Source organism: Chenopodium album, chromosome 11 (genome assembly GCF_948465745.1).
Source record: "Chenopodium album chromosome 11, dcCheAlbu1.1, whole genome shotgun sequence".
Taxonomy (NCBI): Eukaryota; Viridiplantae; Streptophyta; class Magnoliopsida; order Caryophyllales; family Amaranthaceae; genus Chenopodium; species Chenopodium album.
Genome location: NC_137844.1, coordinates 13,216,826 through 13,230,802, shown reverse-complemented (window position 1 = coordinate 13,230,802; position 13,977 = coordinate 13,216,826). Strand labels below are relative to the sequence as shown.

The 13,977-nt window shown below is 44.9% G+C and overlaps 1 protein-coding gene and 1 non-coding gene across 2 annotated transcripts; one reads left to right on the top strand and one right to left on the bottom strand.

The window, feature by feature from the left end:
• Positions 1–2,499: 2,499 nt before the first annotated feature.
• On the bottom strand, positions 2,500–3,933 carry LOC145566322 (uncharacterized). Its single transcript, XM_081625777.1, has 3 exons — positions 3,794–3,933; positions 3,145–3,469; positions 2,500–2,949 (listed from the first exon to the last, which is right to left on the bottom strand). The coding sequence occupies exons 1-3, from the start codon at positions 3,931–3,933 to the stop codon at positions 2,500–2,502; spliced, it is 915 nt and encodes a 304-aa protein (XP_081481903.1).
• A 3,455-nt stretch (positions 3,934–7,388) lies between these two features.
• Positions 7,389–7,493, top strand: LOC145569640 (small nucleolar RNA R71). The gene has a single exon (XR_014096213.1). It is a non-coding gene; the product is annotated as a small nucleolar RNA R71 (small nucleolar RNA).
• The last annotated feature ends 6,484 nt before the right edge of the window (positions 7,494–13,977 follow it).

The window sequence follows — 13,977 nt, the reverse complement described above, 5'->3', positions numbered from 1 at the left end:
AACCCTTGTTGTTGTTGATGAAATTGTTGTTGATGAAATTGTTGCTGTTGTTGAAATTGTTGTTGTTGTTCTTGTTGTTGTTGTTGTTGTTTTTGTTGGTGACGCTCGCGGACAATCATATTACGCTCACCTCAAAGAGCGTTAGGCAGGACACCATTGTCCATAGGGATCTTCCACACATTCCTAGAGTTCCGCTCCAAGGATGTGCGGCTAGGGAACGGTAAGATGCAATGGTGCACCCGCTCAACGCACCATTCGTGGAAGTTGTTCACATCGTTGGTCGGTTGGATGAAGACCGACTTCCTCATATAAGAAATGTCCACGAACATATCCTTGTCCTTTCCAACCCTCGTGCAAAAAGGGAAGAGACACTCACCCCCTAGCTTCGAAGCAATCCTTGTAATCATCCCACCAAGGGCAATCTCTCCTGTCTTGTTCCCATTCTTAATTGCCTCACAACACAACACAAACCAGTACCCCATGTTGAGCCGCCCACTCAATTCCTCCTTTGTGGCGACCCAAAGTGTGAAAATCTCTTCATGAGAGAGCTTGCTCAAATCTTGTTTGCTAAACACCGCAAACCCCAAGATGCGGTGTAGGATGCGGCGTACTGGGTGGATAATTTGGCTTGCCACCGAGTACCGAGTACTAAACTCTTCCATGTCGGTAATTGCCCGCCACCAACAGAAGGCATCGTACTCGGGGAAGAGCTCGGTGGATGGGGTAAGGAGATCAGCGTCAGGGTTAAAATCCAAAAGTTCATTTAGACGCCTTAAGGAGATCACATGGCGGGCATTGAAGAGTTGGAAGGAGATTTGGAACTCGTTGTTTCCAACGGGTTCCTTCTCAAAGGAGGCTAGGAACTCGTAGGTGGGCTCCTTGAAAGTTGGGTATTGGTGCTGGATGAACTCACTCATCCCAAGGTTATCAAGAAGGGACCGAAGGTCCTCATCTATACCCAAATCACGCATTGAGCGTTGATAGTAGTGTCGAGTGGGGTTTAGTTTGTGTTTGATGAGGGTTCGATGGATGGGAGCGTGGTGTCGGTTTACAAATTTCAAGGTGGGTTGAGTTGTTTGTTCTTGGTTTAGATTTTAAGAGGAGGGTTGGGGTTCATCAATTGTTATCCTGGGCTCCTTCCTACTCCTTCTCCTACTACTCATCTTCACCAAGTTTAACTCAACAATCCCAAAAATACCGAGAACACCAAATGAGTGATCCAACACTCAAGAATACCCAATTCTTCCCACAACAACAACAACAATTAAAGCTTTGACTTTGTTATCTGAAAAGAGGTTAGGAGCAACAACTTTCCAAGATACAAATAGCACAAGAAGAACACAAGAATCGCCAACAATATTCAATGCCAAAATTTGCAATACTCAATCACGAAAGAGACAATTACTAAGTAAATTTCAATATCAAGTATCAAAAACTCTCAACATCACAAATTTTCAATTTCACATGCATCAACAATTCTCGATACTCAATATCAAGCTAGTAATTACTTTCAACAATTCTCAATACCCACAATCAAGTAATTGCTAGGCAAATTGCATAAAAACAACAATTTTCAACAACAATACTCAACAAATCACCAAGAAATTCATATCAAATTCCACAATTACAAGCAAAACTACCCATAATTGAAGAGCATGAAGACCACCACGACCACTCACGGACCACCACTTCGACCACCAAGGAGCAATCTCGAATTTGGTGAAAATGGGTGATTTTGAGAGGGGAAAATGATGAATTTGTGAGAAAAGTGAGGGAATATAGGGGATTTGATGAAATTTCAAGGTAATAGGTGAGATTAGAGGGGATTTGAGAGGTTAGGGTTTGTGTTCTTGAGGAGAGAGAGTGAGAATCGGTATGAGAGGCGTGAAAATGATGATGAAATCGGGGAAAAAGAGAAGCTATCCCCCGATAAACCCAGATCTGCGCGCCCGCGCAGGTATCCTGCGCGCCCGCGCAAGTGTATTGCGCGCCCGCGCAGATGTCGCACACACGTCGCGCAAAATTTTCTGCCAGAATCTGAAAATTAGCCTTAATTCTGTGCTGGTTCTCCCAGGCCTGCGCGCCCGCACAGCATTCTCTTGCGCGCCCGCGCAGATGTCGCGCACAGGGCGCGCATAACCTTCTGCTAGATTCTGCCTTGCTGAGCTTCCCTGTGCGCGGGTTCTCCCAGGCCTGCGCGCCCGCGCACAGGGTCTTCATCAATATTTTTGCTTTAAATCCCCCTCACTCACTTCCAAGTCTCCAAACCCCAACTTAGCTCCATATATAACACCAAACGGCCTCCAAATTCCCTCCAAACACGCACCAAAGAGACAAGTGCCTACAAAGCAAGAGGAAAAACGAAAGCCATAAGACAAAAATCAAACAAACAACCTACCAAAAATATGGAAAATAGAGAAGAAAAGGGTTTAAAAGCCGGGTTGCCTCCCGGGAGCGCTTCTTTATAAGGTCATTAGCTTGACCATGATGAAAATCCATTCAAAAGGGTGGCTTAGGACCCAAAGGGTTAAGCCTTAGATACTCAATCACACCAACTTCTTCCTTGCAGAAATAGTGCTTTAAACGAGAGCCGTTCACCATGAATTTGTTTCCGTCAGCATCCAACTCAAAAGAACCATAGGGAGTGGTCTTTGATACAACGAAAGGCCTCGACCACTTAGATTTGAGCTTGCCCGGAAACAAGCGAAGCCTTGAGTTGAAGAGCAAGACTTTGTCCCCAACCTTGAAACTCTTGTTCCGGATATGTTGGTCGTGCCACTTTTTTGTCTTCTCCTTATACACTCTTGATTTTTCATAGGCATCATCTCTAAGCTCCTCGAGCTCGTTGAGCTTCAACAACCTCTTTTCACCCGCTAACGACAAATCCATGTTTAGCTCTTTGATGGCCCACCAAGCTTTGTATTCTAGCTCGACCGGCAAGTGACAAGCCTTCCCATAGACCAACCTATAGGGGGTTGTACCTATGGGAGTCTTGTATGTCGTTCGAAGAGCCCAAAGTGTATCATCAAGATTGAGAGACCAATCTTTCCTTGATTTGTTCACCATCCTCTCAAGTATATTCTTGATCTCACGATTCGAGACCTCCACTTGACCTTGAGTTTGAGGATGGTAAGGTAGACCAACCTTGTGATGAACGCCATATTTCTTGAGAAGAGCTTCCAATTGCTTCTTGGCAAAATGAGACCCTCCATCACTAATTAGAACTCTTGGCACCCCAAATCTAGGAAAAATGATTTTCTTAAGAAGCTTGAGCACCACCTTGTGATCATTGGTAGGAGAGGGTATAGCTTCGATCCATTTCGTCACATAGTCAACCGCCACCAAGATGTGTAGGTTCCCACATGAAGAAATGAACGGTCCCATGAAATCCACCCCCCAAACATCGAAGGGCTCCACCTCTAGAATACTTTGTTGGGGCATCTCGTCCCTTTTGGTAATGCCACCACTCCTTTAGCATCGATCACATTGCATAAAGAATTTGTGAGTATCCTTGTGCATTGAAGGCCACCAAAGCAAAGATTGAGAGATTTTTGCTACCGTCTTGTCAACACCACCATGTCCCCCATATGGTAGTGAGTGACAATGCTCAAGGACACCCTCAATCTCATGATCGGGGACACACTTCCTAAAGAGACCACCACCACATTGCTTGAATAGGTACGGATCATTCCAAAAATATCTTCTCACTTCTTTGAAGAACTTTTTCTTTTGTTGAGAGGAGAATTCCGGAGGAACTACCCCACAAGCAAGATAGTTGGCAATATCCGCATACCAAGGTGTAGAAGTCGCCACCATAGCCATGAGGGCCTCGATCCCTATCTCATCATTAATTGGAACATCCTCCTTGTTCTCAAATGGAAGCCTAGACAAGTGATTCGCCACATAATTCTCCGCTCCCTTTTTGTCCCTCATTTACATGTGAAAGTCTTGAAGAGAGAGAACCCAACTGATCAAGCGAGGCTTCGCTTCTTTCTTGGTCATGAGGTATCGCACCGCGATGTGATCCGTGTACACAATGACTTTTGAACATATGAGATAGGACCGGAACTTATCAAATGCAAACACCACCGCTAGCATCTCCTTCTCCGTTGTTGTATAGTTCTTTTGAGCTTCATCGAGAGTCCTACTTGCATAGTAGATGACACATGATTTCCCTTCTTTCTATTGACCAAGGACGGCACCTACTGAAAAATCACTCGCATTGCACATTAGCTCAAAAGGCAAGCTCCAATACGGAGCTTGCACAACAGGAGAAGAGATGAGAGCTTCCTTGAGCTTACGAAATGCCTCAAGGCAAGCCTCATCAAAGCTAAAAACAACATCTTTCTTAAGTAATTCGGTCAAAGGTTTGGCAATTGAGGAGAAATCTTTTATAAACCTCCGGTAGAAACCGACATGCCCAAGAAAAGCTCGTACTCCCGTGACGGAAGTAGGAGGGGGCAACCTCTCAATCACCGAAACTTTGGCCGGATCAACCTCAATGCCATTTTTTGAAACTTTATGACCGAGGACAATGCCCTCCTTGACCATAAAATGGCATTTTTCCCAATTCAAAACCAAACTCATCTCTTGACACCTTTGCAAAACTCTTTCAAGGTTAAAAAGACAAGTGTCAAAAGACGACCCACCAACACTAAAATCATCCATGAAAACCTCAATTTCTTTTTCAAGCATTTCGGAGAAAATGGAAGTCATGCATCTTTGAAAAGTAGAGGGGGCATTGCATAATCCGAATGGCATTCTTCGGTATGCAAATGTTCCATATGGACATGTGAAAGTAGTTTTCTCTTGATCGCTTGGATGGATAGGGATTTGGAAAAATCCGGAGTACCCATCCAAGAAACAAAATAAAGCATGGTGAGAAAGCCTTTCAAGCATTTGGTCCATGAAAGGGAGAGGAAAATGATCTTTTTTTGTGTTCTTGTTCAATCTCCTATAATCAATACACATTCTCCACCCGATCACCGTCCGGGTGGAGAAGTCCTCTCCCTTTTCATCCTTGACAATGGTCATTCCACCCTTTTTGGGAACTACATGAACCGGGCTCACCCACTTGCTATCGGAGATAGCATAGATGATGCCCGCCTCACGTAGTTTCAAAATTTCTTTCTTGACAACCTCTTGAAGGTTGGGGTTCAACCTCCTTTGAGGTTCAATGGAGGTGGAATGATCATCCTCAAGATGAATACGATGCACGCATAGAGAAGGACTAATGCCCTTGATATCATCAATGCTATACCCTATCACATCTTTGTATTTTCTCAAAACATCAAGCAATTTTTTCAAATTAAGTTCATCAAGGGTAGCATTGACAATAATAGGGTATTTTTCCTCCTCATCAAGATAATCATATTTCAAAGAAGGGGGGAGGGGCTTGAGTTCTACCTTGGGAGGAGGCTTGGAACTCTCCTCCGATTTTTCCTCCATTGATTCAAGCTCAATCTTGCTTTGTTGATCAACTTCCTCCTTTGAGGATTCCTCCATTGCCATGACAAATTCTTTGGCTTCTTGAGAGTGGAACTCCTCTTTACATGTGAGAGCTTCCACAATTGGATCTTGAGGCTTCATCATGACCCTTTCCAAACGGTCTAACTCCTCATTCACAACATCAACTCGATAACACTTTTCAACCATAGGGGTCTTTAGCAACTTTGAAAACTCAAAGACTATCTTCTCATCGGCCACTTCACATGTGATGGTGTTGTTTTTGCAATTGATGACCGCCCCCAAAGTCTTAAGAGCTTCCCGACCCAAAATCAAGGGTGTGTCCACATCTTCTTCCATGTCCATCACTACAAAGTCACAAGGCACATAGATGTGTCCCACTTGAATTGGAACATCCTCAAGTTCTCCACAAGGTAACTTCAACGAGCGGTCGGCTAGTTGAATTGTCTTCCTTGTAGGGATCATCTCAATATTGAGTTTTTGAGCAATGGATAAGGGGATTAGACTAACACTTGCTCCAAGATCGGCCAATGCACCCCTAGCTTCCATATTTCCAATTTTCACCGGCAAAGTGAAACTCCCCGGGTCTTTCTCCTTCTTGGGCATTTTATGTTGAACAAGAGCACTCACTTGGTGTGGAAGGGTGATAAGCTCATCATTGAGCTTCCTTTTGTTGGTGAGGATGTCCTTGAGAAATTTGGAGTAAGATGGCATTTGTGTCACTACTTCAAGAAAAGGGAGATTGATGTGCAAGTTCTTCATCACACTTAGAAACTTTGCAAACTTGTCATTCAACTTCCTCTCCGCAAGCCTACTTGGAAAAGGAACCGGTCCATCAAGGTTCCTAGTCTCACTAGGAATTGAAGTTGTCTTCTCGTTGTTGACCTTCTTCTTCTCCGAACTTCCTTCTACCTCATCAACTTTTTCCTCCTCACCTCTCTTATCTTCATTCACACTCTCTTCTCCTCCCTTCTTTCCCTCACTATCCCCCTCATTTGGACCATCATAGCAAGTTCCCGACCTCAAAGTGATTGCCTTGCATGTATCGGGTTTTTGGTTATGAGAAGGGTTAGGTTGTGGTTGTCCGGGTAGAGTTGATGGTGAATTGAAAGGAGTCCTCTCGGCCAATTGAGCTAGTTGTGAATCAACCATCTTGTTGTGAGCCCTTATTTCTTGCATTTGTTGCCCAAAAGTTTGCATTTGTGAATGCATAGCTTGAAGGAGTTGTGTGGGTGTTGGCTCCGCTTGAGGTGCTTGTTCTTGATTTCTTTGGGGTGCTTGGGTTTGATTGTTGTATTGGTGTTGGTTATTGTATTGGTTTTGGTTGTTGTATTAGTTGTTCCTTGGGTAGGTTCCTCTTGGGTTTTGGTTTTGAGATGGAGGTGGATTTTGTATTGGGGGTTCGAATTGTAAGAGGGTTGAGCTTGTTGGCCCCATTGTTGAGGTTGAGATGCAAACCCGGGTGGTGGTTGTCTCCAAGCCACTCCACCACCGCCTTCTCTAAAACCATCTTGCCTTGTGTTGTATGCCGCTACATGCTCGAGGCTCAAACCTCCACAATAAGATGTATCATGGTTCGTTCCTCCACAATTTTGACAAGAGAAAGAGTTGACTTGAGAAGAGCTTGCTCCACCGCTTGAGCTTGCATTTACACTTGTGTTCAACTTTGAGAGCCCTTTTGTGAGTTGCTCAATTTGATGTTGCAATTGATCGACCTTCTCCAATTCATACATCCCACCTTTCTTCGGTGCACTCCTTCTCCTACCTCCCCAAGAGTAGTTCTTTGCTACCTCCTCGATCGTTGCCTCCACTTGATTTTGGGGAATCTTGATCAATTGTCCACCCGCCCCCCGCATCCAAGTTAGCTCTAGACATGGGCTCCAATCCATCGTAGAAAAACCTCATGAGCAAACTTTGATTGTATTCATGGCGAGAACACGCTTGTACCAACTCTTTGAACCTCTCCCAAGCTTCATTAAGGCTCTCATCTGCTTCTTGTTCAAATGATGCAATCTTCCTTCTCATCTCGGCGGTCTTTGCCTCGGAAATGAACCTCTTCAAGAATGCCTTAACTACCTCCCTCCAAGATGTGAGTGAGTTAGGCTTCACTTGCTTCAACCACTTCTTTGCTCTACCCGAAAGAGATTGTCGAAATAGGTGCATCCGGATGTATTCTTGAGAAACTTGGTTGGTTTGAATCATGGCACATAGCTCAAGGAATCTATCAAGGTGCTCTATGGGGTCTTCACTTGTAGAACCCGAAAATTGCTCCGATTGAACCATTCTTGTATATTGGGGATGAATTGTGAAGTTAGTTTCCGTGACGGGTAACAAAATCCCTCCCGTGAGCTCATAATCCTCCGGATTTCCGAACTCACGAAATAAAATATCATCCTCTTGTCCCGCCATTGATTCACTTTGCGAACTAGAAGAGTAAGAATCACTCCCACTATCAATTATAGCACCAAGTCCTCTTCCTTCTTCTTGAAAAAGTCTACGGATTTGTCTTAGTTCGGTTGATTTCTTGGTCGATATGATGTGTAGGTGGTCCTTGAGATCTTCTAAGCATTCACCAAAGCTAAGCAAACAATTAGCAATGACAAGTATGATAAAACAAATCAAAACAAAAAAGAAAGCAATTAAAATTACCCTAACAAAAGCAAAATTAGACACTAAACAAGCCGCTTCCCCGGCAACGGCGCCAAAATTTGATCGGGCTAGGATAGGTCGTTAAACTATTAACCCTAATCAAATTAACTATTTATAAAACCTAGACTTCACACTAAACTGGTTAGTGGCAAGCAAGGGTCGATCCACTGAGGAAGCTTTCTCATTTAATATCAAAATCACCATGCAAGAGTAAGAAAGGGGTATATTTTGTTGGAATTTGGAATGTAGACACTAGAACTATAAATAAACAAGTAAAAGGGTGATTAAATCAAGGAATAACAACGCTAGGGATTAGGGGGTTTCAAATATGATTAGAATGAAGGAAAACAATGATAAGCATCATGATTAACATGCCAAAGAATATAAAATTCTACCTAAACAACTCATTTTCATGCAAAAGTTTAGGCAAACCAATGAAAATGATCCTAATCAGCTTAGACCACTTTCATTGGTTTACCTAAACTTTTGCATGAAAATGAGTTGTTTAGGTAGAATTTTATATTCTTTGGCATGTTAATCATGATGCTTATCATTGTTTTCCTTCATTCTAATCATGTTTGAAACCCCCTAATCCCTAGCGTTGTTATTCCTTGATTTAATCACCCTTTTACTTGTTTATTTATAGTTCTAGTGTCTACATTCCAAATTCCAACAAAATATACCCCTTTTTTACTCTTGCATGGTGATTTTGATATTAAATGAGAAAGCTTCCTCAGTGGATCGACCCTTGCTTGCCACAAACCAGTTTAGTGTGAAGTCTAGGTTTTATAAATAGTTAATTTGATTAGGGTTAATAGTTTAACGACCTATCCTAGTCCGATCAGTTAGCCCAGGAATTTGGGGTGAGCTGCCAAACGCCCAAGCCATAACCCCTGAGTATGGCTCTAACAGCATTGTGAAGCGGGAACCGAAAGCTAGCCAGGAATGCCTCCTCATAGCATCCAAAGTAGGTATTGGCATTCTCCTGGTCATCTTTCCAAGAGATGGTGCCTAGCTCAGGCGGCACCTGGATAGTATATCCATTTCCCGGGCCGCTTCTTCACAAAGCTTTCAATGCCCTTTAGCATTATCCGCCTATCTTTGGCGGAGATATGGATCTTAAAAGGATCATCCTTTGCTTCCCATTTTTTCCTCTCTTCGGCCTCACTATCCTCAAGTGGGGAAAGAGGGGCATCACTATCATCCTCAGGGCTAGACCCTGAGACGGAGTTTTCACCGTCTCCCTCGTCGCCAGTTGACCCCGATGCAGACTCTTCTCCGTCTCTATCTTCAGGGCCAGCTTCATCAAGGTCCATCTGGGAGACGGCTCCCTCTCCGTCTCTACCCTCATCGTATAAGATTGTGTCACTTGGGGTTCTAGGAATCCCAGATGAGGAATATTCCCCTGAGTCTTCATTGCTCTCTGACCCCTCAACCGGGGTTACCTCATTAGACGACACTTCCAAAGTACCGTCTCTTCGACGCCATCAGGTGGCTATCGGTTTAGTTCTGGCCATCGTGTCCTGCACAGACACATAGATGGTCGATTGAGGAGTACAAAATTGCTCCATGCACCCATAGCCGGCACTCCCAGTCCTCGACTCAGCCGTACCAGGAGACCGGCTGACTACTGACCTAGGTCGTGCCGTGTGTGTTGGTGATGAGTCCATTTATTGAACGAATTGAAGCAAATGTAAATGAGCTGAAGGGGGTAGAGGCGGTACCTTACGTTTGTCTCTAAAAGGGGGGCAAACGGTGATGACTGACTGAGATGTTGCTAGAGTTGACTTTGCTTGCTTGGGGCATAGGCGGCTGTAAACCGGCTGAGGCAGGCGGAAAATGAGCAGAGCTTGTGTTCACACGAACGGACGGCAGACTCTCTCTCTCTAGAATTAGTGATTTTCTCTCTCTAGAATGTTTTAGAAACGTCCAAAATGAGGAGGGTAAATCGTGTATTTATAGAGGGGTAAAAAACAGGGGCATCCTGGTAATTTTCCCGTAATGTGAAAGGTTAAACTTTCATCGTGAAAAAAAAAACTTTATTACTATTTCCTATGGCTAAGTGACATGTGTCACAGATGCCACGTGGCGCGCCACATCACATTTGTGAGGGGCAAATGTTTTGGGTAATTTTACCCATGCCACGTGGACCAATCATGTAGTGACACGTGTCATACTCTAGTTGGTCCGAATTGGACCAACCTCCATTCGACACGTGTCCTTCCTAGAACTTGGGAGAAAAAGGCAGCCTTTAAGGGCCCAAATCCCGAGAAAGCCGTAATACGGCGCAGCCTAGTAGAATTAGGTCAGAGTGACCTAGTCAAGGGCACGTTTCCCAATGACCCTATAAATAGGGAGATTCCCTCCATTTTTGGGGCTTCCACAATTTATTACAGCATGCCCTACATTCTCTTACATCAGAGAAACACCTGATCTCGGAATCCGAGAAGATCTCATTTCATTTTCTGCACCTTCTCCTACTCATATTCAAGTACTAACTTGACCGTCAGAGGCGGACCTCCCATCACCCAGAGTCTCCATTGTTTTGCAGGTACAGGCGCGGTCGGATCAGTCCTCCCGAGGGACAAAAACACCTAAAATAAAAGGTAATTAATCTTTCCTTAATTCTTGTTAATTAAGTTAATTATGTCTTTTGATTATATTAATTGTGAGTGTGATCTTGGCTCGGGTTTTATTCCGCGATGAGTCGGACTCATCAAAACCCAATAGAAAGCTCCTCTTGGTGATCATTCTTCATTAGAACGATCTCATTCTTGAGCTAGCTATTGTCTTGCCTGAGCTGGATATTCTCCTTGTTCGCCTCCTCCAAAGCCTTCAGATCAGACTTGGCATTTTTCAACTCCAACTCGAGGTTGGTGGCTTTGGTGTTGGCCTCCTCCACTGCAGCCCCCAAAGTCTTGATCAGCTCCTCCTATTTAAACTCTTGAGCTTTAATTTCAATTTCACTCGTGTATTTTGATATTGAGCAGAGTTGAGAGCATCTAGGGCCCTTTGTTTAGCGTCATTTACCTCCTCCTGCTTCCTCCTAAATGAGTTCTTGAGCCCGTCTACCCTCAGCATTGGCTGTAGAATACAGGTGGTAAAAGAGAGGTTAGATGAGAAATCTAAAAAACAAAAGTACTTGAAATAAACTCTAAGTTACCTCAGCCAGTAGGGCAAGGATCTGATCAAAGTTGACCGCCTGCAGTCCAAGCATCTGGTCTGACCTGGTGAGGGTCCTTAGCATCCGTTTGGCGAACTACTAGACATCAGGCCGGCTGGTGGAGGCATATGCACCATAAGAAGTATGTGGTGAGAAAGCAGCATAAGCGGCAGCTATATTGTGCCGACTGTTAAGTGAATCTCTAGATAGGCTAGCTTAAGTTTTGACTCGCTTAAAGTCAAGCGGCCATGGGAGTTCAAAACAATCGTCCTTATCTTGGCCTCTAGGCTGGGAAGTCCCTCCATCCCCATCCGTTGCAATGCTGGTTACAGCATTAAGTGGCACGCCACTCTTCGACGTCGTAGAGGCGTCCGGCAATTTCCCAGCCACTTCTGAGCTTTCGCTCAAAGCCTTCAGCACCGCCGGGCTTTTACCACCGGTTATAGGGCGTTTGGGGTCTGGCAGGGCAGAGGAAGTTGACTGGGAAGGATTTTTATTCCCCGCCTTAGTAGGGGTTTTCCCTAGCTCATCCCTAGGCTGCTTGAGCATTTTGGAGATGGAGTGGGGGATGGTTCTACTGCCACTCTGCAAGTGAAACAAACATGTTATAGCCGGCAAACATCAGTAATTTGAATCAAGGTAAAAAACTATGGCAGGAGGGCCTTACCTCGTCTTTTTTGGCATCTAAAGCCGCCTTTTTCTTTTCAAGCTGCTCCTTTTTACGTTGAGCAACCGGCTTAGCAGGCGTCTTAGCTGCGTCCACCATTCTTAAAGCTATTTCTACAAAAGAAAATCGGTTTGTCAAATACATTATAACAAGTATGCTTAAAACAAATAGTAAGACAATGTCAACCGGGATAAACAACATACGTCTCTCAAACATGGTGCTCAGACCACAAGCGGAGAGAAACTCCTCATCTTTTAGGAAATCCGGATGGGGTACCCAATTCTTGGGCACAATTATTTGAGTCCCATCATCCAAGGGGGTGGTAGTAGTTTTGAAAAACTCCGGCTCTATTATTAGCTCTTAGGCCCTGGATGGAATGCGAAGAAGGGCGCACTTCTTTCTAAGAAGAGTCGGGTCTTTATTGTACCGGCGCAGGAATCAGTTGTGGCCTAACGTGGGCGAGGAGATCAAGTAAAACTTCTCCTTCCAGCCAGTCCACTTAGACGACTTGTCCAAAGTCATCATATATTCCGGGTGCATGGTTAAAATGTACCAAGCCCCCCATCCGCCTGGAGCTCGGCTCATGTAATGCATGTGAGCAAAAGCCTCAAAAATTGGCTCAATATTTTGGAACTCGCAGGCGGCAATATAACTTAGTATATTTATCCACGAGTTGGGTGTGAGCTACCAAACGCCTAACTCGTACCCTTTCAATATCCCATTAATCCCTCGGTGGAGGGGGAAGTGAAGCCCGGCTCTAATCACCGCCTCATAGCAGTCGAAATAGTTGTCGGCGTGCTCAACGTCGTCCTCCCATGTCACTGTCGCCTCCACGGGCAGGACTCTTATTCCCAATTAGGCCCGATGGGATACTTGTCCTTAAAAGCTTTGAAGCTGGACTTCAGGGTCTGTACATCCAAGGCAGTCATGTGCGCCTCAATTAGGTTGGAAATGGACAGGCCCTTAACCGTCTGTTGAACCTCATAGCTAGCTTCCGCCTAACAAGAGCTTGAAGTTTCGGATCCAGACCGATTAGTGGCTTCTTAGCCATCCACCGGATCCGAGTTATTTTGGATAGAGGCGGAGACGGGTCCTTCACCGTTTGACTCCTCCAATATTTTGTCACTATGGGTAGACAGGGCGTCACCCGGGGAGGAACTTGCTCGCTCATCGGATCCCTCATACTCCTCATCCGGAGTAATTTCATCAGCGGGCACTTCTAGAGAGCGTTTTCTTCTCGTCTTGGTAGCCGTATGTTTCACTTTTTCCATTGTGTCTTGCATAGACACAGAGATGGTGGGATTCGGGGATGAGCAAAGCAGGTCCAAACATCCAGAGACGGCACCCCCAATTCTACACTCTGCCGTACCAGGAGACCGGCTGACCGTCCTAGGCTGTGCCGTGTCACACGGCCCGTGTGTGTCGATAGAGAATCCATTTTATTTGAAAAACTACATACACAAACGAAAAAAATTTTGAAAAAGTTGAGAAGAGGATAGACGGTTACCTTACTGTAGTTGCTGAAATGAGTCTCAAACGGTGACCGGTTGTGTCAACAAAATTGCTGACGGAAAAGTTCACAAATGCTGCTACAGGCGGTGACAGAGCCTCTCTCTCTAGAAAATTCTCTCTCTTTCTCTCTCTAAACTTATGCAAATGGTCAAAGATGAGGGATGTTGGGGGGGGGGGGGGTAAAATGTTATTTATCCCCGTCATTCTCCCGAAAAGTGAACAGTTAAAATACTGTTCACCATATACAGGGGGACGCGTGTCACAGGCGCCCCGTGGCCTGCCACGTCACCCCTGTGAGGAGCAAATGTTTAGGGTAAAAATACCCAGACACGTGGCCCAATCAGAGAGGGACACATGTCATCCCTGGATAGGTCCAACATGGACCACTCACCAGCTGACACGTGTCATCCTCAGATGACAAGAAGAATTGCGGCCTTCGAGGCCCAATTCCTGAGAAAGCCGCAAAACAGCGCAGCCCATTAGGTCAGAATGACCTAAGGGGCACATTTTCCAACGACCC

Excerpts from the sequence above, each read along its gene's own strand:
- LOC145566322 (XM_081625777.1), bottom strand. The coding sequence starts at position 3,933 with ATGAGGGACAAAAAGGGAGCGGAGAATTATGTGGCGAATCACTTGTCT. Across the intron at positions 3,470-3,793 it reads GTGGCGACTTCTACACCTTG|GAGTGGTGGCATTACCAAAA; the intron begins GTATGCGGATAT and ends TCGATGCTAAAG. Across the intron at positions 2,950-3,144 it reads AATATGGCGTTCATCACAAG|GCTTGTCACTTGCCGGTCGA; the intron begins GTTGGTCTACCT and ends GTCTATGGGAAG.